Consider the following 21377-nt stretch of genomic DNA (forward strand, 5'->3'; position numbering starts at 1 on the left):
ACGAGGGAAGAGTTTTGAGACACTCGCCATTATAGTGATTTTCGCAAAAAAAAAGAGCGCAAAAAAAAGAGCGCAAAAAAAAGAGCGAAAAAAAGTTCCAGAGAGTGCTTTTCCCTTGTTTACGTGCAGCGCCGTGATTTTGTTAGTGTTCTAGGCTCGCGTCTCTAGCACGGTCTAGCCTAGGACCAGCACAGTACCGTCGTTGAGCGTTTATTCAACTTCGCATCTCTGAATTGATTATTGCTGACCCTTTTTGCTACCATATTATAAGCCTTCCCAGCTCCACATACATCTACTCATGCGTTTGACTCTCCCTGGTCCAAGTAGCTGGAATAGGATATAATCTACAATGTTCAGACCACTCTAGAGTACAAGGAGTATACTAATATCACTCGTTTATTCCATCTTGCTTGTAAAGCTGAACATGAAGTGCAGGATCGACAGGCATTGGCGCGAACTAACTTTTCTGCAGGTCGATCTTCATCATGGACACCACGTGCATCCTCTACTTCCACTCCACCAGCACCTCCATCAGGTGCCACCTCCAGTCGTGATACAAGAAAGCAGGCACAACCACCACTATCTACCAAGAGCACACCTGCCGAACCTGCGAAGAGCTCTTCTTCTTCCATGGCATCAACAGGGCACACAAGTGATATTATTTGTCATCGTTGTAAGGGAAGAGGACATCTTGCGAGAGAATGCCAATCTTAGCGTGTGATGATTGCTATTGAGGATGGTGGGTATGAGTCCTCTAGTGACTATGATGAGGAGATTTTGGCACTTATTACACATGAAGAACACGGTGGAGAGGATTCTGATCATGAAACGCAATACATGGCTGCTGAAGATGCTGACAGGTATGAATGTTTAGTTGCTCAACGTGTTTTGAGTGTGCAGGTTACACAAGCTGAGAAAAATCAGAGACATAATCTGTTCCATACAGAGGGAGTTGAGAAGGAACGTTCTGTTCGCGTCATCATAGATGGAGGGAGCTGCAATAACTTGGCTAGCATGGAGATGGTGGAGAAGCTATCTCTCACCACAAGACCACATCCACATCCTTACTACATCCAATGGTTCAACAACAGCGGCAAGGTTAAGGTAACACGTACTATTCGTGTGCATTTTAGTATCTCTACATATGCTGAGTATGTTGATTGTGATGTGGTACCTATGCAAGTATGTTCCTTATTACTTGGTAGACCATGGCAATTTGATAAAAATTCTATACACCATGGTAGAAACAGTCAGTATACTCGTGTTCATAAAAATAAAAATATTACTTTGCTTCCTATGTCTCCTGGTTCCATTTTGAAAGATGATATTAATAGAGATAATAAAGCAAAACAGGAGAAAAATAAAAGTGAAAATCAGATTATGGCAAAAGAATTTGAGCAACAAATGCAGCCTAATAATAAACCATCTAGTGTTGCTTCTGAAATTAAATTGAAAAGTGCATGTTTACTTGCCACCAAATCTGATATTGATGATTTAGATTTTAGCAAATCTGTTTGCTATGCTTTTATGTGCAAAGAGGCATTATTTTCATTCGAGGACGTGCCTTCCTCTTTGCCTCCTGCTGTCACTAACATTTTGCAGGAGTTCGCTGACGTCTTTCCGCAAGACGTGCCACCGGGATTACCACCTATTCGAGGGATTGAGCATCAAATTGACTTAATTCCCGGTGCATCATTACCCAACCGTGCACCATACCGTACCAATCCAGAGGAGACGGAGGAGATTATGCGTCAAGTACAAGAACTGCTTGACAAAGGTTATATACGTGAATCCCTTAGTCCTTGTGTTGTTCCTATCATTTTAGTGCCGAGAAAGGATGGTACGTCGCGTATGTGTGTTGATTGTAGAGGCATTAATAATATTACTATTCGTTATTGTCATCCTATTCCTAGGCTAGACGACATGCTTGATGAATTGAGTGGCTCTACAATATTCTCCAAAGTTGATTTGCGTAGTGGATACCATTAAATTCATATGAAATTGGGAGATGAATGGAAAACAACATTTAAAACTAAGTTTGGTTTATATGAGTGGTTAGTCATGCCTTTTGGGTTCACTAATGCACCTAGTACTTTCATGAGACTAATGAACGAAGTTTTACGTGCTCTCATTGTACGATTTTGATGAGGACATCAATACCATTGTTACAACCACAACCCCTGCTGCTATACATACTGGACCAATTACTAGAGCTCGCGCACGCCAATTGAATTATCAGGTACTTTCGTTTCTTGGTAACGATTCTAATGTTCATGAGAATATGATGCTGCCTAAATTGGATAAATTTCTGTTGCTTACAAATGAAGGGCCTAGCTTGGACAAGAAAGATGAACCTTGGAGCAAGTTCAAGCATGGAGATGATGGCATGCGCAAGGGGAACAAGAACGGAGTTACAAGTGATGATACAAGGACCCTGAAACCACCGTAATGAGTGCATGAAGCATGGGACAAAATATACAAGATGCCACTTCATAAATTTCGTCCAGAGGATATTCTAGGTGCTGTGTCACCTTATTATTGGGCCAGGCCCATGTATTTTCGAAGTACTTATGTATAGGCTGTTTTTAGAGTCCGTATGTGTGAGGAAACAAGAGTTAGGGTTGGTTTCGGATCCCTCCTCCAAGGGCCACGAAATTCCCCCTCTCTCCTCCATATATACAGCCCTTAGGGCATCGTTTAGACTCTGGGTTTTGTTTAGATTAAAAGTTTGCCATAGCTGCAACTTCTCGTACTTCGTTTGTGTCCAACGACCAGACCAAGACGTCACAGAACCCCACCTTGATCGATAAAGCTTTCATCTTATATTCGCAATATCCAGATTGCAATCTCAGTTTCTTGCTTGTTCTTGGTTTGCTTGCAGGAAACAGACCCTCGTGGTCAGGATGATCGTGCTCCGGCGTGGTCAATAACCCCTCGGAAGTTGGTTTAGCGATTGCTAAGGCGCGGCGTCTCGCACGTTCGTAGTCGGATCGTCGAGGTCGACTCCCACAGAAACGATAGCCACCATCTCATCGAAACATCAGGACACCTTTGCCTCTATCAAGTGGTATCAGATTTTCAGGTTGCTCGGTGAGATTTTCCCGTTTTTCATAGTTGAGATCGAGTCTGTTCTTCATACCTACAGTCCACGAAAAAATACAAAAAAAAAATTAGGGTTAGTTCATCATATCCGAACCAATCTGAGCCTTTGCATAGTCTTTTCAGTATTTTGCTTTGTTGAAATTGCGGTTGCATCGTCGTGTCTAGTTGCTGGTCTTAGAGTCTAGTCTTTCAGAGTTTCGAGTTCTGGTCATAAGTTTTCACGCCGCCGCCGCACCATCATCACCGCTCCTGCCATCTACCACCACCGCTTATCCGCTATCGATCCGTATCCATACACCACCACCAATCCGTCTCCATATACCATCACCAATCCGTATCCATATACCACCACCAATTCGTATCCATATACCACCACCGCTGCCATATCCTACCATCATATATCCACTACCAGTTCGAGTTCCTTTCATATTAGGTTTGTTTTCGATGTCTGTCTAATTTCCGATTCGTGTTTCCTTGCCTGAGTAGGTCTCGGAAAAAAAAGAAAAAGAAAAAAAAAGAGTCTGGAGACCCCCGGGTAGTTTTTAGGCCAAAATTTTCACAGGAAAAAATATTTTTTCCCTATCCTATTTTAGGCTTTTCTGAGTCTTTTGAGCCACGTGCCATCATAGTGATTTTTTGTCGCACTTTTTTGTCGTCGCTGCCCTAATTTCCGAAAAAAGTCAAAAAAAAGTTTGTGCCATTCCTATCAGTTTGACGAGGGAAGAGTTTTGAGACACTCGCCATTATAGTGATTTTCACCCAAAAAAGAGAGGAGCGCAAAAAAAAGATGAGCGCAAAAAAAGAGCGAAAAAAAGTTCCAGAATGTGCTTTTGCCTGGTTTACATGCAGCGTCGTGATTTTGTTAGTGTTCTAGGCTCGCGTCTCTAGCACGGTCTAGCCTAGGACCAGCACAGTACCGTCGTTGAGCGTTTATTCAAATTTGCATCTCTGAATTGATTATTGCTGACCCTTTTTGCTACCATATTATAAGCCTTCCCAGCTCCACATACATCTACTCATGCGCTTGACACTCCCTGGTAATCTCTCTATCCAAGCTTTGAGAGTTTTGACTATGACGGTTGCCGATCACCGCCTGCTGCTGGGTAAGAACTGGTAAGAATTTGAGATTTGCTTGACGGATTTGTGACATCCACCACCACCTCTTGTTAGCAGTCTGTAGGATCATATTCTTGTGTGTTTCTATTGCGGCTAACCATGCCAGGATCACAAGCCGACGAGACTGACTAGGAGAACCTGACGAACAAAGAGCTACATGATAAATTTCAGCAAATGATGAGTGGACAGGTGCAAGATGTGCTAAACAGATTTGAAGAGGCCATGGAGAAGATAGATGGCATGGAGAAGATGTTCGAAACAAAGCTCGATAACATGTTTAATGAATTGCTCGCGCGTCTTCCACCACCACCACCGGCTGCCCCTAACGCACCTCTACAACAACAACAACAACGTCGCTTTCCAAATCAAGTGGGACGAGCACAGCGCATTCCCATTGACCCTGGGCAAAATTCTGGTGCCGCTGTTGATTTTTCGAAAAGGGTCGCTTTATTACTTAAAAGGTCTAAGCATTACACCCATCCTCTGCATAACTAAGATGCACACAGCCACACAAAGTCCTCTACAAGAACGAAAAAATAGATAGGCGGAATACAAATATAGAGTCTGTATAACGCCTAAAGTGGAGGTGGGCCAATCTTATGATCATGTTGCCACCCATGTTGGATAAAAGTATCCCTCGCCGTATCCTCCAATCGTGTACACACCTCCATAAATAGGTCTCGATTCTCCACGCGTTGTAGAAAGGACCATAAACAAAGAGTCCCGGTACATCTATAGATAACCTGCATTAGAGAAGTACTTTTATCGTTAAAAACCTTATCATTTCTACATAGCCAAAGCGACCAAATAACGGCTAGCGCTCCCACCCTAAGAAGAGTTCTTAACCTGTGATCAATCCCATGTAACCAGTTGCCAAATACATTGGCAACACTACAAGGTGGATACAAGCCAGAAGCTATCTGGATGACTGACCATATAGACCGAGCCAATTTGCATTGGAAGAATAAATGTTTTCTTGTCTCATCATGATGACAAAAAACACATCTTGGACTTCCATGTCAATTCCTCTTGATAAGGTTATCTTTAGTAAGAATGACTCCGCGATGAAGATACCATGCAAATATTTTATTCTTAAGAGGTATCTTCATCTTCCAGATCTTCTTATTATTATCAACTGGCACATCAGACTGGATTAACGCTCTATACATAGAGTCCACTGAGAATTTTCCATTCTCATGTAGGTTCCATCGAAATACATCAGACCCATGTGACAATTGCACCATGGACAACCGTTGAAGCAGGATGTACCATGATTGGAGTCTAGGTCCAATTAAATATCTTCTGAACGTCAAATTTGGCAGAAATGATTCCATTAGAGTGGCAATAGTATCACCCTTGTGACGCACAATGTTGTATAGAGTCGGATATTGTTCTCGGAGTGTGGCATTTCCTAGCCACTTGTCCTCCCAGAATCTAATTTCCGAGCCGTCCTTAATCGAGAAGGATCCATAGGAGAAGAAATATTTCTTCGTAGCCATTAGACCCGCCCAAAAGTGAGAATCCCCAGGCTTCCAGTATGCTTGGGATACCGCCTTGGAGCCCACATATTTCCTCCGCAGGAGGGTTTGCCATACACCATTTTCAGTCAGTAATTTAAACAACCATTTGCCGAGGAGGGCCCTATTCTTAACCTCAAGGTCATGAATGCCCAACCCGCATTGGTCTTTGGGACGACAAACCACACTCCATTTAGCCAGTCGATATTTCTTTCGCTCGCTATCTCCTTGCCAAAAGAATCTTGATCGGAAATAATCCAATCTATGTAAAACTCCTTTTGGCAACTGGAAGAAGGAAATCATATATAGTACCATATTACTTAGTACTGAGTTTATGAGGACCAATCTTCCACCTAGAGACAACAATTTACCTTTCCAACTGCTAAGTCTTTTTTGTAGCCTCTCCTCGACATGTTTCCATTCAGCATTTGTGAGTCTCCGATAATGTATCGGTATCCCCAAATACGTGATCGGAACCTGGCCCAACCCACATCCGAACGGTTCAGCGTATAGGTGGGCCTCGTCTTGAGCCTCGCCAAAACAAAACAATTCACTTTTATGAAAGTTGATCTTCAGACCTGAGAGCTGCCCGAGTGCTGATAAAATTAATTTCAGATTTCTCGCTTTCTCAAGGTCATGATCCATGAAGAGAATCGTATCATCGGCATATTGAAGTATAGAGAGACCACCATCAACTAGATGACTTACTACTCCATCAATTTGGCCATCAACCTTGGCACGCTCAATCATGACCACTAGCATATCCGCCACTATATTGAATAGTATGGGCGATACCGAGTCACCTTGTCGCAATCACTTCTTTGTTTGGAAATAGTGTCCAACGTCATCATTGACCTTAATGGCAACACTACCTCCAGAAACGAAGCTATGGACCATAGCGCACCACTCTGCAGAAAATCCTTTCATTCTGAGAGTCTGTTGAAGAAATGGCCATTTGACTTTGTCATACGCTTTTTCAAAGTCTATTTTGAGTACCACCCCATTCAACTTTTTCCGATGTAATTCATGGACTGTTTCATGAAGGATAACAACTCCATCTAGGATGTTTCTTCCTTGCATAAAAGCAGTCTGTGAAGGACAAATCACATGTTCAGCAACCGAATTTAGCCTAATAGTCGCAACCTTCGTGAATATTTTAAAACTAACATTAAGGAGGAAAATAGGTCTATATTGTTGTATCCTTTCAGCCTCATTAACCTTAGGTAATAAAATAATCTCACTGAAGTTTAAGCGAAACAATTCCAGATGGCCAGCATGTAGGTCGCTGAACAAAAGTAGGAGATCCGACTTGATGACTTCCCAGAAGTTCTGGTAAAACTCAGCGAGAAAACCATCTGGACCCGGGGCTTTGTTGTGCTCCATTAGGAAAACTGCCTTTCTAACTTCCTCCTCGGAGTATGGGGCTGTTAGAAGGTCGTTTTCCTCATCAGAGACCTGGGGGATGTCATCGGTTCGGGACTCATCCATTGAGAAGTTACCTTCCTCTGGGGCTCCGAACAAATTTTTATAATAATTAGTGATATAAGATTTAAGTTGCTCATGTCCCTCAATCATGCCCTCATCCTGTTGTAGGGAATGAATAATTTTCTTCCGGTGTCTGCCATTGGCAACTCCATGGAAAAATCTAGTATTCGAATCACCTTTCAGGATAAATTGAGAGTTACTATGTTGGTACCATTTGAGTTCCTCCTCACGCAGCATGCTAGCTATCTGTGCATTCGAATGACTCTTGATCTCGATTTCATGCTCAGATAGAGGTCTAACCTCTGCCAAAGCTTCTAATTCATCAATGATAGACGAAAGACGAAGCTTCTCCTTTTTGAGGATACCCGCAGTGTGCCTAGCCCAACCACTAAGGAACGTACGTAATGCACAAATTTTGTTGTTCCATTTGTGTATTGGAGTAAGCCCGACAACCGGTTTATCCCACACCTTCTTGACCATGTCATGGAATCCATCCCGATGCAACCAACCCAGTTCAAATTTGAACTTGCGTCTGTGTTGCGGTCGTGGCAATCCAGTAGTTAAAAGGATGGGTGCATGGTCTAAGATAGCCTCTATACGAGGTAGAGCGCGTACAGAAACCATAGGGAATCTGGATTCCCAGTCGGTATCCATTAATACGCGATCTAGTTTCTCATATGTCGGTTCTGGAAGACTGTTCACCCAAGTGAACTGTCTTCCAATCATGGAAACCTCTCGCAAATCTAGACTATCTGTGACAGCGTTGAAAAGGAAAGGCCAATGATTATCAAACCTACCTCGGCTTTTCTCATTTGGAAATCGTAGAAAATTAAAATCCCCACCGATAAGAATGTGGTAGGGATTCTCCTTCGCCAGATTAACCAATTCATGGAGAAAATCAGCCTTGAACTCATCCTGGGCTGCTCCCTACATAGCGACGAGGGTCCATGTGAAGTTGTCGGCTTTGTTCCAGATATGGAGTTTAATGTGGAACTCATCATCCGAACTAGCCAACACATCCATAGTCCCCGTGTTTCTGCCAAGTAAAATGCCCCCAGAACGACCTCGAGGTGGCCGAGAAATCCAAGTATAGTCTATCCCGCCAGAAAGACGGTTAAGAAGACTTACTGAGAAATCACGTCTCCCCGTTTCAGATAAAGCCAAAAAGTCTAAATTGTGTTCCCTATTACATTCCACAATGAATAGATGTTTAGCCAAGTCACCAAGACCTCTGCTATTAAAGAACATGCCATTCATGAGGAAACAATAGGAGATTTAGAAAATTTCGCCCTCTTAGAGGATTTACGACATTTTTTCGAACGGTCCGACTTGGATTTACGACCGGAAGCTGTAAGCTCAAGCAATGAGCTAAGCACGGGTTCCTCCAAGCCCACGTCCGAAATCTCCCCTACTACATGAGCGAGTAGCTGACCATCTGATGTGGCATGCAACTCCTCCTCATCTAGATGTGAGATAAAAGATTTGCTAGAAACTCGTGGAGTAACCTTCAATCGGTCATATTCCAAATGTTTCAAAGCATTTGTCAAAACAGAAATATCATTCTCATTATTTCCTAGACTAACACCCACATTATTCAACTTGGAAACGATGGATGTATTGGAAAAAGGTAAAAATGATTTGAGTGATGATGAAGTACCTTGGTTGTCGAGGTTCTGCGCCGCTTTATGCCGCATAGCCTTGACCAAAGAGTCCTCGTCAGTGTCCATCCTTCCATCATCAGCCACCGCATGATGGCCACTTCGGCGTGTAGGTGTCATTCTTGGTGAAGGGTGTCGCGCAAGCACCGCCGCTGAAAGGGGGGATGTGGGTGTAGTAGCAACCACCTCCCCGGCAGTCTCGTCCGCCGTAACACACGGCAGCACTTCCGAAGATGGCCCGACTGGAGGAGCGTGCATGGATGAGGCAGACATGTCCGGCTCCGCCTGAGACTGAGGAGCGGCCACGGACTCGTCCGGCGCGGACAGAGACCGAAGGGCAGCCGCGGGTGCAGCTATGCACGGCTACACACTTGGGGATAGCACTTCACGTCCAGGTTCACTACATGCATGCATGGGTAGCTCCACTTCCCCAGTACGTGCATGCATGGGTATCTGCACATGAGCTGCATGCCAATTGGCCTCAACCATAGCCACAGGATGCCGGTATCCCGCATGGGCTGTACCATCGGCAGCCTGCACCGGCACGGGAACAGCCGGCTTAGACGCTGCCGTCCGCGTCGACGATGGCGGCTGCGACGCCACCTTAGCAGCTGGTTGTAGGTGTACTGTAGAAGAGTCTGGGCACCCCGCCGAGCCGCCGGTGACTTGCTCCGACAGGAGGGCAGCGGACTGCAACGATGCAGGCCGAGAATGCGACGACGGCTGCGATGCAACCACAGCCTGCAGTGTAGAAGGCGAGGACAACTCCTGTCGGTGAACCCGAGGGGATCTTTCGAGACATCCAGGTAACGTGGAATTGACTCTAAGATCCGCGGCAAGCTCAATGCCTCTCGGCGCTTGTGGCACAGAGTTAAACGAAGTGACTGCCAACAACACAGGACCATCTCCCGTCACACCACCAGAGCCAACAGTCGACAGCTCCTGTTGTTGAACTTGAGTCACATTAGTGTTGTTCGCCGGGGCAGAACTAGACGACGGATGGTTGGATGGGTTCCCGGTGTATTCCGATGTGTCCATCTCATTGTCCTTTTCTTTGGCGGCACTATCATCACCAGCATCATCACCCTTGCGTCTCCAAACGAACGGGACAAAATTAGGGTCCGGAATGTAACCCGTCGTCTTCCTTTTGAACGAGAAAGTGTAGCCCTTGAGCTTAACCACCACATTTGTTGCAGCAAAAGGACCAGCATCATCGTTCTCCTTTGACAATATCTGAGAGTTTGTCATAGCCACAAGAATACATACAACACCACGATGACGCAGGCTAAGAAGATTGACATCCAATGTCTTGCCCATCAAGGTACCAATAGCCCATAAGCCCCAAAATGACGAACCGTATAGGGAACCCCCTCGACATGGAGCCAAATTTGTTGAAGCTCAAGCTTATGTGGGACCTCCTGAGACCTCCATGCGGTAACGGTCATTTGAGAATTAACAGATGGAACGTTCATCTGAATACCATCCACCCTATCCAAGTCCTCGAAAGATGGAAAGCTAACAAGGTAACCATCAGACCCTTGTTGAATAGCCTCCCACTTCCATTGATCATGTACCGGACATCTCCTAGCAATCTGGCTCTCGACAACACTAGCCGGTACCATCAAACCAGTAACCTGAACTCGGGCTATCGGAGACTGTGTCGGTGCTAAATGATCTTTCACCACGCAATCAGGCAACTGGACAAAGTACGTCTCCTCAGCACCAACTCCCGAAATAAAAGCACAGGGCCTAGGGAGTTTGAGAACAGGACACTGCAACGTTGGATGAGCGATTTTGTCACAAAAATAGCAGTAATGTTGCACAGTGCAATCCTTCACTGCATGCGTATTAAACGCACATTTCCAGCAACGAACCCCTTTCTTAGCCTTGGACTTGGGCGCCGTATCGACCTGCACATCAGACACTGGAGCCGCCAATGGTGGGGTATCAACAATAGCAGGCCTGTTTGGCATCTGAGGATGCTGATATTGCCCATGCTGATATGACTGCATGTGCTGCTGCTGAAATTGTTGCTGAACCGGCATGTGTTTCGGAGTGTGTTGAATACCGGGTTGCAAAGCTCCACCCGCAAACTGCTGCTGCTGCGGCTTCTTTTTTTTGTGTTTTTGAACCGGCTAAGGCATCTCCCCACCTAGATGGAATTGCGGAGGGGCGGACACCCCGGTCGATGGAAACCCGTACATGGGATGTTGCCCTCCTGCAACGACCGTACCATATGGCGAGACGTACTACCCTCCCTGGACATAAACAGGGGCTGCTGCATTGATGGAGCATAGTTGTAGACCGGCGCCAGTCCATGCTGCTGATGTGGTGGACCGGAGTAGCCCGGCGCCTGCGCCGGAGGACGTGAAGGAGCGGGAGTCGACCCAATGGCTGGTGGTGGGCGAGGGTTTGGCCCTCCCATGGCAGCGGCACCAGGTGCTGTTGGAGGAACGCCCGCCATGGGGCGCTGAAACGTCGCGGCGACCGCCGCGTAGGAGTGGGCGACCCCTGCGCAGGGAGGTGATGCCGGAGTTGGAGACGGCGTCCGTGAGGTGTGCAGAGGCTTGGCGGTGATCGAAGGATCTGCGTCAGGATACAAGGACGAGGACGAAGCGGTGAAAGGAACTGCTGCAATCGCGGCCTGATGGTTACCAGAACCTGCCCAGATTGCCTTCATACACGTCCTCAGAAAGGCCCAAGAAAATACATCTTGGCCCGTGTCCTTTTGTGCATGCATGGGCCCAAAGCCCGAGGATAGCTGAGTTTGAATTCCCTGCGATCTCACCACCGGACCCGGCGCCCGAACGAGGTCACATCTCAGCGAAAATCCGACGCAGGCGGGCATTGCCGGCTTGCCGCGGAGGGGTTCTTCCTGGCCGCGTCAATGAACTGTCCCACCACCGGCGGGGGCATCACCCGGCGCGGCGGCAGGGGTCCACGCCAAGCCCCCAAACATAGCGGCCGGGCGACTCTCAGCCCGGACGGTGGGGACACAGGTTTCCGGACGGAGAGCACCAGGGCCACCGATCTCGATAGCGTCGCCGAACCAACCAGCTCCGAGCCCTCCGCATCGGCGATCCTCTCCTGCGCCCTGCAAGATGGCACACCCGACCCTTGCGGCGACGGTGACCGGTGTTCCCAGAAACGAGATGCCGGCGTCGGGAATCCTGCATCGTCCCAGAACTCCTGGACCAGCTCCGCCTCAGTTTTCTTCTTCCGGTGAGACACCGTGTTCCACTCCCCGCCTCCAACATCCTCCCCAAGCACCTCAAGGGCCAGCTGCACACCAACAGCCGGCGCATCCTCCTCGTCGGAGGAGCCAACGTCCGATCTCAGGCATGAGAATCTTGAGCCAGACGAGCTTCCCGACGCTGGTGATGTCGCCGGCCCGGCAGAGGCCGGCGCTGGCGCAAGGGGCAGCCGCCTGCCCCGGGTACCTATCCCAATACACGAGCTATCTTATTGCCTCGGGTGCCGCTGTTGATGCTTCTGCCGCTCCTGCTGCTACTGCAGAGGTGGAGGACCATTACGAGGATGAGGTTGACCAAAATCAGAACTACGTGCAACCACCAGCACCACCACCACCAGGTGGTCCTCATGCATATCATCGCAACGGTAGGGCTGCACCACCACCTGAGGTACATGACCATCTTCCTAAACTAAAATTGAATATTCCACCACTTGAGGGTAGATATGTTCCTGATATATATCTTACTTGGGAGTTAGAAACTGAACAACGATTTACATGTTTATAATATCCTGAGGGGAGACGTGTTCCTGCTGCTGTTTGTGCTTTCACTAGCTTTGCATGTGTTTGGTGGTCTGAACATTGTAGATTATATCCTATTCCAGCTACTTGGGCTGCTTTGAAAACTGCTATGCGTACTCGTTGGGTTCCACCGTATTATCAGTGTGAATTACTTCAAAAATTGCAGCGTTTACGACAAGGAAAATATTCTGTAGAAGAATATTATCAGGAATTACAAACTGGCATGATTAGATGTGGTATTGTTGAGGAGAATGAAGCTATGCTTGCATGTTTTATGGGTGGATTAAATAGAGAGATTCAGACCATTCTAGAGTATAAGGAGTATACTAATATCACTTGTTTATTCCATCTTGCTTGTAAAGCTGAACGTGAAGTGCAGGATCGACAGGCATTGGCGTGAACTAACTATTCTGCAGGTCGGTCTTCATCATGGACACCACATGCATCCTCTACTTCCACTCCACCAGCACCTCCCTCAGGTGCCACCTCCAGCCATGATACAAGAAAGTAGGCACAACCACCACTATCTTCCAAGAGCACACCTGCCGGGCCTGCGCAGAGCTCTTCTTCTTCCATGGCATCAACAGGGCACACAAGTGATATTATTTGTCGTCGTTGTAAGGGAAGAGGACATTTTGCGAGAGAATGCCAATCTCAGCGTGTGATGATTGCTACTGAGGATGGTGGGTATGAGTCCGCGAGTGACTATGATGAGGAGACTTTGGCTCTTATTACACGTGAAGAACACGGTGGAGATGATTCTGACCATGAGACGCAATACATGGCTCCTGAAGATGCTGACAGGTATGAATGTTTAGTTGCTCAACGTGTTTTGAGTGTGCAGGTCACACAAGCTGAGCAAAATCAGAGGCATAATTTGTTCCACACAAAGGGAGTTGTGAAGGAACGTTCTGTTCACGTCATCATAGATGGAGGGAGCTGCAATAACTTGGCAAGCATGGAGATGGTGGAGAAGCTATCTCTCCCCACAAGACCACATCCACATCCTTACTACATCCAATGGTTCAACAACAGTGGCAAGGTTAAGGTAACACGTACTATTCGTGTGCATTTTAGTATCTCTACATATGCTGATTATGTTGATTGTGATGTGGTATCTATGCAAGCATGTTCCTTATTACTTGGTAGACCATGGCAATTTGATAAAAATTCTGTACACCATGGTAGAAACAATCAGTATACTCTTGTTCATAAGGATAAAAATATTACTTTGCTTCCTATGACTCCTGATTCCATTTTGAAAGATGATATTAATAGAGCTAATAAAGCAAAACAAGAGAAAAATAAAAGTGAAAATCAGATTGTGGCAAAAGAATTTGAGAAACAAATGCAGCCTAATAATAAACCATCTAGTGTTGCTTCTGAAATTAAATTGAAAAGTGCATGTTTAATTGCCACCAAAGCTGCTATTGATGATTTAGATTTTAGCAAATCTGTTTGCTATGCTTTTGTGTGCAAAGAGGCATTATTTTCATTCGAGCACGTGCCTTCCTCTTTGCCTCCTGCTGTCACTAACATTTTGCAGGAGTTCACTGACGTCTTTCCACAAGACGTGCCACCGGGATTACCACCTATTCGAGGGATTGAGCATCAAATTGACTTAATTCCCGGTGCATCATTACCCAATCGTGCACCATACTGTACCAATCCAGACGAGATGAAGGAGATTATGCGTCAAGTAAAAGAACTGCTCGACAAAGGTTATATACGGGAATCCCTTAGTACTTGTGCTATTCCTATCATTTCGTTGCCGAAAAAGGATGGTACATCACATATGTGCGTTGATTGTAGAGGCATTAATAATATTACTATTTGTTATCGTCATCCTATTCCTAGGCTAGATGATATGCTTGATGAATTGAGTGGCTCTACAGTATTCTCCAAAGTTGATTTGCGTAGTGGATACCATCAAATTCGTATGAAATTGGGAGATGAATGGAAAACAACATTTAAAACTAAGTTTGGATTATATGAGTGGTTAGTCATGCCTTTTGGGTTAACTAATGCACCTAGTACTTTCATCAGGTTAATGAACGAAGTTTTACGTGCTTTCATCGGATGATTTGTGGTAGTTTACTTTGATGACATATTGATTTATAGCAAATCTTTGGAGGAACATTTGGAACATTTACGTGCTATTTTTATTGCTCTACGTGATGCACGTTTGTTTGGTAACCTTGGAAAGTGCACGTTTTGCACCGACCGAGTATCTTTTCTTGGCTATGTTGTTACTCCACAGGGAATTGAAGTTGACAAAGCCAAGATTGAAGCTATTGAGAGTTCGCCGCAGCCAAAACGGTCACACAAGTGAGGAGTTTCCTTCGCCTTGTTGGATTCTATAGGCGTTTTATGAGAGATTTCAGCACCATCGCTGCACCTCTCAACAAGCTTACAAAGAAGGATGTGCCTTTTGTTTGGGGTACCGCACAGGAAGAAGCCTTCACGGTATTGAAAGATAATTTGACACATGCTCCTTTACTCCAACTTCCTGATTTTAATAAGACTTTTGAGCTTGAATGTGATGCTAGTGGAATTGGATTAGGAGGTGTGTTATTACAAGATGGCAAACCTGTTGCATACTTTTCTGAAAAATTGAGTGGGCCTAGTCTGAACTATTCTACTTATGACAAAGAATTATATGCTCTTGTTCGGACCTTAGAAACATGGGAACATTATTTATGGCCCAAGGAATTTGTTATACATTCTGATCATGAATCTTTGAAACACATTAAAAGTCAAGCAAAACTGAACCGTAGACATGCTAAATGGGTTGAATTCATTGAGACTTTCCCTTATGTCATTAAACACAAGATGGGTAAAGAAAATGTTATTGCTGATGCATTGTCTTGCCGTTATACTATGCTTTCACAACTTGACTTTAAAATTTTTGGTTTGGAGACCATCAAAGATCAATATGTGCATGATGCTGAATTTAAAGATGTATTGCAGAATTGTAAGGAAGGGAGAACTTGGAACAAGTTTGTTCTTAACGATGGATTTGTGTTTCGTGCTAACAAGCTATGCATTCCAGCTGGCTCCATTCGTCTTTTGTTGTTGCAGGAGGCGCAAGGAGGAGGACTAATGGGACACTTTGGCGTGAAGAAGACCGAGGACGTACTTGCTACACATTTCTTTTGGCCAAAGATGAGATGGGATGTTGAGCGTTTTGTTGCTCGCTGCACTACATGTCAAAAAGCTAAGTCACGACTCAATCCTCATGGTTTATATATGCCTTTGCCTGTACCTTGTGTTCCTTGGGAGGATATATCTATGGACTTTGTTTTAGGTTTACCTCGAACAAAGAAGGGGAGGGATAGCATATTTGTTGTCGTGGATAGGTTCTCGAAAATGGCACACTTTATACCATGTCATAAAAGCGATGATGATGTTACTGTTGCTGATTTGTTCTTTCGTGAAATTATTCGCTTGCATGGTGTGCCAAATACTATTGTTTCAGATCGTGATACTAAATTTCTTAGCCACTTTTGGAGATGTTTATGGGCTAAGTTGGGGACTAAACTGCTTTTTAGTACTACTTGTCACCCCCAAACTGATGGACAAACTGAAGTAGTCAATGGAACATTGTCTACTATGCTTAGGGCTGTTTTGAAGAATAACAAGAAAATGTGGGAAGAATGCTTGCCTCATATTGAGTTTTCTTATAATCGTTCATTGCATTCTACTACTAAGATGTGCCCTTTTGAAATTGCGTATGGTTTCCTACCTCTTGCACCTATTGATTTGTTGCCTCTTCCATCTCCGGAGAAGGTTAATTTTGATGCTAAAGAATGTGCTGAATTGATTTCAAAAAATGCATGAGTTAACTAAGGAAAACATTGAGCGTAGGAATGTTAAATATAAACTTGCTGGAGATAAGGGTAGAAAACATGTTGTGTTTGCACCTGGAGATCTTGTTTGGTTACATTTGTGTAAGGATAGATTTCCTAATTTGCGAAAATCAAAGCTAATGCCACGTGCTGATGGTCCTTTTAAGGTGTTAGAGAAAATAAATGATAATTCATATAAACTTGAGCTGTCTGCAGATTTTGGGGTTAGTCCCACTTTTAATATTGCAGATTTGAAGCCTTATTTGGGTGAGGACGATGAACTTTCGTCGACGACGACTTCATTTCAAGAAGGGGAGGATGATGAGGACATCAATACCATTGTTACACCCATGGCCCCTGCTGCTATACATACTGGACCAATTACTAGAGCTCGCGCATGCCAATTGAATTATCAGGTACTTTCGTTTCTTGGTAACGATTCTAATGTTCATGAGAATATGATGCTGCCTAAATTGGATTCATTTGTTTTGCTTACAAATGAAGGGCCTAGCTTGGACAAGAAAGATGAATGATAGAGGCGAGGGTGTCTCGATCTTTCGATGAGATAGTGGCTATCGTTTTAGAGGAAGACGACTTTGATGATCCGACTACGAACATGCGAGGACGTCGTGCCTTAGCAATCGCTAAACCAACTCCGAGGGGTTATTGACCATGCCGGAGCACGATCAACCTGACCACGAGGGCCTGTTTCCTGCGAGCAAATGAAGAACAACCAAGAAACTGAGATTGCAATCTGGATATTGCGAATATAATATGAAAGCTTTATTGATCAAGTTGGGGTTCTGTGACGTCTTGGTCTGGTCGTTGGACACAAACAAAGGACGCGAAGTTGTAGCTATGGCGAACTTTTAATCTAAACAAAACCCAAAGTCTAAACGATGCCCTAAGGGCTGTATATATGGAGGAAGAGGGGGGAATTTCGTGGCCCTTGGAGGAGGGGTCCGAAACCAACCCTAACTCTTGTTTCACCACACATACGGACTCTAAAAACAGCCTATACTTAAGTATTTCGAAAATACATGGGCCTGGCACAATAATAAGATGACGCAGCACCTAAAATAGCCTCTGGACGAAATTTATGAAGTGGCATCTTGTATATTTCGTCCAAGGCTTCATGCACTCCTTATGGTGGCTTCAAAGTCCTGAAATCATCACTTGTAACTCCATTCTGGATCCCCTTGCGCATGCCATCATCTCCACACTTGAACTTGTTCCAAGGTTCATCTTTCTTGTTGAAGCTAGGCCCTTCATTTGTAAGAAAGACAAATGTATCCAATTTAGGCAGCATCATATTCTCATGAACATTAGAATCGTTACCAAGAAACGAAAGTACCTGATAATTCAATTGGCGTGCGCGAGCTCTAATAATTGGTCCAGTATATATAGCAGCAGGGGCTGTGGGTGTAACAATGGTATTGATGTCCTCATCAATGAACCTTGGAGCAAGTTCAAGCATGGAGATGATGGCATGCGCAAGGGGAACAAGAACAGAGTTACAAGTGATGATTCCAGGACTCTGAAGCCACTATAATGAGTGCATGAAGCATGAGATGAAATATACAAGATGCCACTTCATAAATTTCGTCCAAAGGCTATTCTAGGTGCTGCGTCACCTTATTATTGGGCCAGGCCCATGTATTTTCAAAGTACTTAAGTATAGGCTGTTTTTAGAGTCCGTATGTGTGGGGACACAAGAGTTAGGGTTGGTTTCGGACCCCTCCACCAAGGGCCAGGAAATTCCCCCTCTATCCTCCATATATACAGCCCTTAGGGCATCGTTTAGACTTTGGGTTTTGCTTAGACTAAAAGTTCGCCATAGCTGCAACTTCGTGTCCTTCGTTTGTGTCCAACGACCAGACCAAGACGTCACAAAGCCCCACCTTCATTAATAAAGCTTTCCTCGTTTATTCGCAATATCCAGATTGCAATCTCAGTTTCTTGCTTGTTCTTCGTTTGCTCGCAGGAAATAGACCCTCGTGGTCAGGTTGATCGTGCTTCGGCATGGTCAATAACCCTCGGAAGTTGGTTTAGCGATTGCTAAGGCGCGACGTCTTCGCACATTCGTAGTCGGATCGTCAAAGTCGACTCCCACATAAAACGATATCTATCTCATCGAAACATCGGGACACCTTTGCCTCTATCAAGCATGCTTCACAAAAAACATGTCAAAATCTCCAAATATATGCGAGAATGCTATGGGGGCAATCTCATTAGCAAAACTAAAATCATTGTTGCACTCAATACATGGGAAATCATCTAGCATGATAGAGGCAACACATGGAGATATATGACAAGAAGCAATAACAATCATGTGCAAAACATGTAGGTGGTTGTCATCAACCGCATGAAAGGAGCAAGTATGAATCATCGGTGATCCAACAAGGCAAGCAATCATAAGAATCAAGTCGTGAAAACTAGTAGTGCGAAGATGCAACATACTAGAGGAAATCATGGCAATCATGTCATGTGAGCAAATAATAGACATAGACAATGCACATGACATATCGCAAGCACGAACACAAAGCAAGATGAAAGTATCATCATAGGCATGGGGCACAAAGCAAACATGGCAATAACAAGTGATATCTCCACCAAGCTTGCGTATGTGATAGAGGCAAAGGTGTCCCGATGTTTCGATGAGATGGTGGCTATCGTTTTCTATGGGAGTCGACTTGACGATCCGACTACGAACGTGCGAGACGTCGCGCCTTAGCAATCGCTAAACCAACTTCCGAGGGTTATTGACCACGCCGGAGCACGATCAACCTGACCACGAGGGTCTGTTTCCTGCAAGCAAACGAAGAACAAGCAAGAAACTGAGATTGCAATCTGGATATTGCGAATATAAGATGAAAGCATTATTGATCAAGGTGGGGTTCTGTGACGCCTTGGTCTGTTCGTTGAACACAAACGAAGTACGCGAAGTTGGAGCTATGGCGAACTTTTAATCTAAACAAAACCCAAAGTCTAAACGATGCCCTAAGGGCCGTATATATGGAGGAGAGAGGGGAATTTCGTGGCCCTTGGTGGAGGGGTCCGAAACCAACCCTTACTGTTGTTTCCCCACACATACGGACTCTAAAAACAGCCTATACTTAAGTACTTCGAAAATACATGGGCCTGGCCCAATAATAAGGTGACGCAGCACAAAAAATAGCCTCTGGACGAAATTTATGAAGTGGCATCTTGTATATTTCATCCCATGCTTCATGCACTCATTATGGTGGCTTCAAAGTCCTGGAATCATCACTTGTAACTCCGTTCTTGTTCCCCTTGCGCATGCCATCATCTCCATGCTGGAACTTGCTCCAAGGTTCATCTTTCTTGTCCAAGCTAGGCCCTTCATTTGTAAGCAAAACAAATGTATCCAATTTAGGCAGCATCATATTCTCATGAACATTAGAATCTTTACCAAGAAACGAAAGTACCTGATAATTCAATCGGCGTGCGCAAGCTCTAGTAATCGGTCCAGTATGTATAGCAGCAGGGGTTGTAGGTGTAACAATGGTATTGATGTCCTGATCATCCTCCCCTTCTTGAAATGAAGTCGTCCTTGACGAAAGTTCATCGTCCTCACCCAAATAAGGCTTCAAATCTGCAATGTTAAAAGTGGGACTAACCCCAAAATCTGCAGGCAGCTCAAGTTTATATGCATTATCATTTATTTTCTCTAACACCTTAAAAGGATGATCAGCACGTGGCATTAGCTTTGATTTGCGCAAATTAGGAAATCTATCCTTACGCAAATGTAACCAAACAAGATCTCCAGGTGCAAACACAACATTTTTTCTACCCTTATCTCCAGCAAGTTTATATTTAGCATTCATACGCTCAATGTTTTCCTTAGTTAACTCATGCATTTTTAAAATCAATTCAGCACGTTCTTTAGCATCAAAATTAACCTTCTCCGAAGATGGAAGAGGCAACAAATCAATAGGTGCACGAGGCAGGAAACCATACACAATTTCAAAAGGGCACATCTTAGTAGTAGAATGCAATGAACGATGATAAGCAAATTCAATATGAGGCAAGCATTCTTCCCACATTTTCTTGTTATTCTTCAAAACAGCCCTAAGCATAGTAGACAATGTTCTATTGACTACTTCAGTTTGTCCATCAGTTTGGGGGTGACAAGTAGTACTAAAAAGCAGCTTAGTCCCCAACTTAGCCCACAAACATCTCCAAAAGTGGCTAAGAAATTTAGTATCATGATCTGAAACAATAGTATTTGGCACACCATGCAAGCGAATAATTTCACGAAAGAACAAATCAGCAACATTAACAGCATCATCGCTTTTATGACATGGTATAAAGTGTGCCATTTTCGAGAACCTATCCACGACAACAAATATGCTATCCCTGCCCTTCTTTGTTTGAGGTAAACCTAAAACAAAGTCCATAGATATATCCTCCCAAGGAACACTAGGTACAGGCAAAGGCATATATAAACCATGAGGATTGAGTCGTGACTTAGCTTTTTGACATGTAGTGCAGCGAGCAACAAAACACTCAACATCCCGTCTCATCTTTGGCCAAAAGAAATGTGTAGCAAGTATATCCTCCGTCTTCGTGACGCCAAAGTGTCCCATTAATCCTCCTCCATGCGCCTCCCGCAACAACAAAAGATGAACGGAGCTAGCTGGAATGCATAGCTTGTTAGCACGAAACACAAATCCATCGTTAAGAACGAACTTGTTCCAAGTTCTCCCTTCCTTACAATTCTGCAATACATCTTTAAATTCAGCATCATGAACATATTGATCTTTGATGGTCTCCAAACCAAATATTTGAAAGTCAAGTTGTCAAAGCATAGTATAACGATGAGATAATGCATCAACAACAACATTTTCTTTACCCT

At 44.6% G+C, this 21377-nt stretch overlaps 1 protein-coding gene across 1 annotated transcript; it reads left to right on the forward strand.

Annotated features, from left to right (window-relative positions):
- The first annotated feature begins 720 nt into the window (after positions 1-720).
- Positions 721-3959, forward strand: LOC147990600 (uncharacterized). The gene is made up of 2 exons (XM_087538311.1): positions 721-1777; positions 3952-3959. Exons 1-2 carry the CDS (start codon positions 721-723, stop codon positions 3957-3959), a joined length of 1065 nt encoding a protein of 354 aa, XP_087394437.1.
- Positions 3960-21377: the final 17418 nt, after the last annotated feature.

This window comes from Triticum urartu, chromosome 1A, assembly GCF_056163025.1.
Source record: "Triticum urartu cultivar PI428250 chromosome 1A, HENAU_Tu73, whole genome shotgun sequence".
NCBI lineage: Eukaryota > Viridiplantae > Streptophyta > Magnoliopsida > Poales > Poaceae > Triticum > Triticum urartu.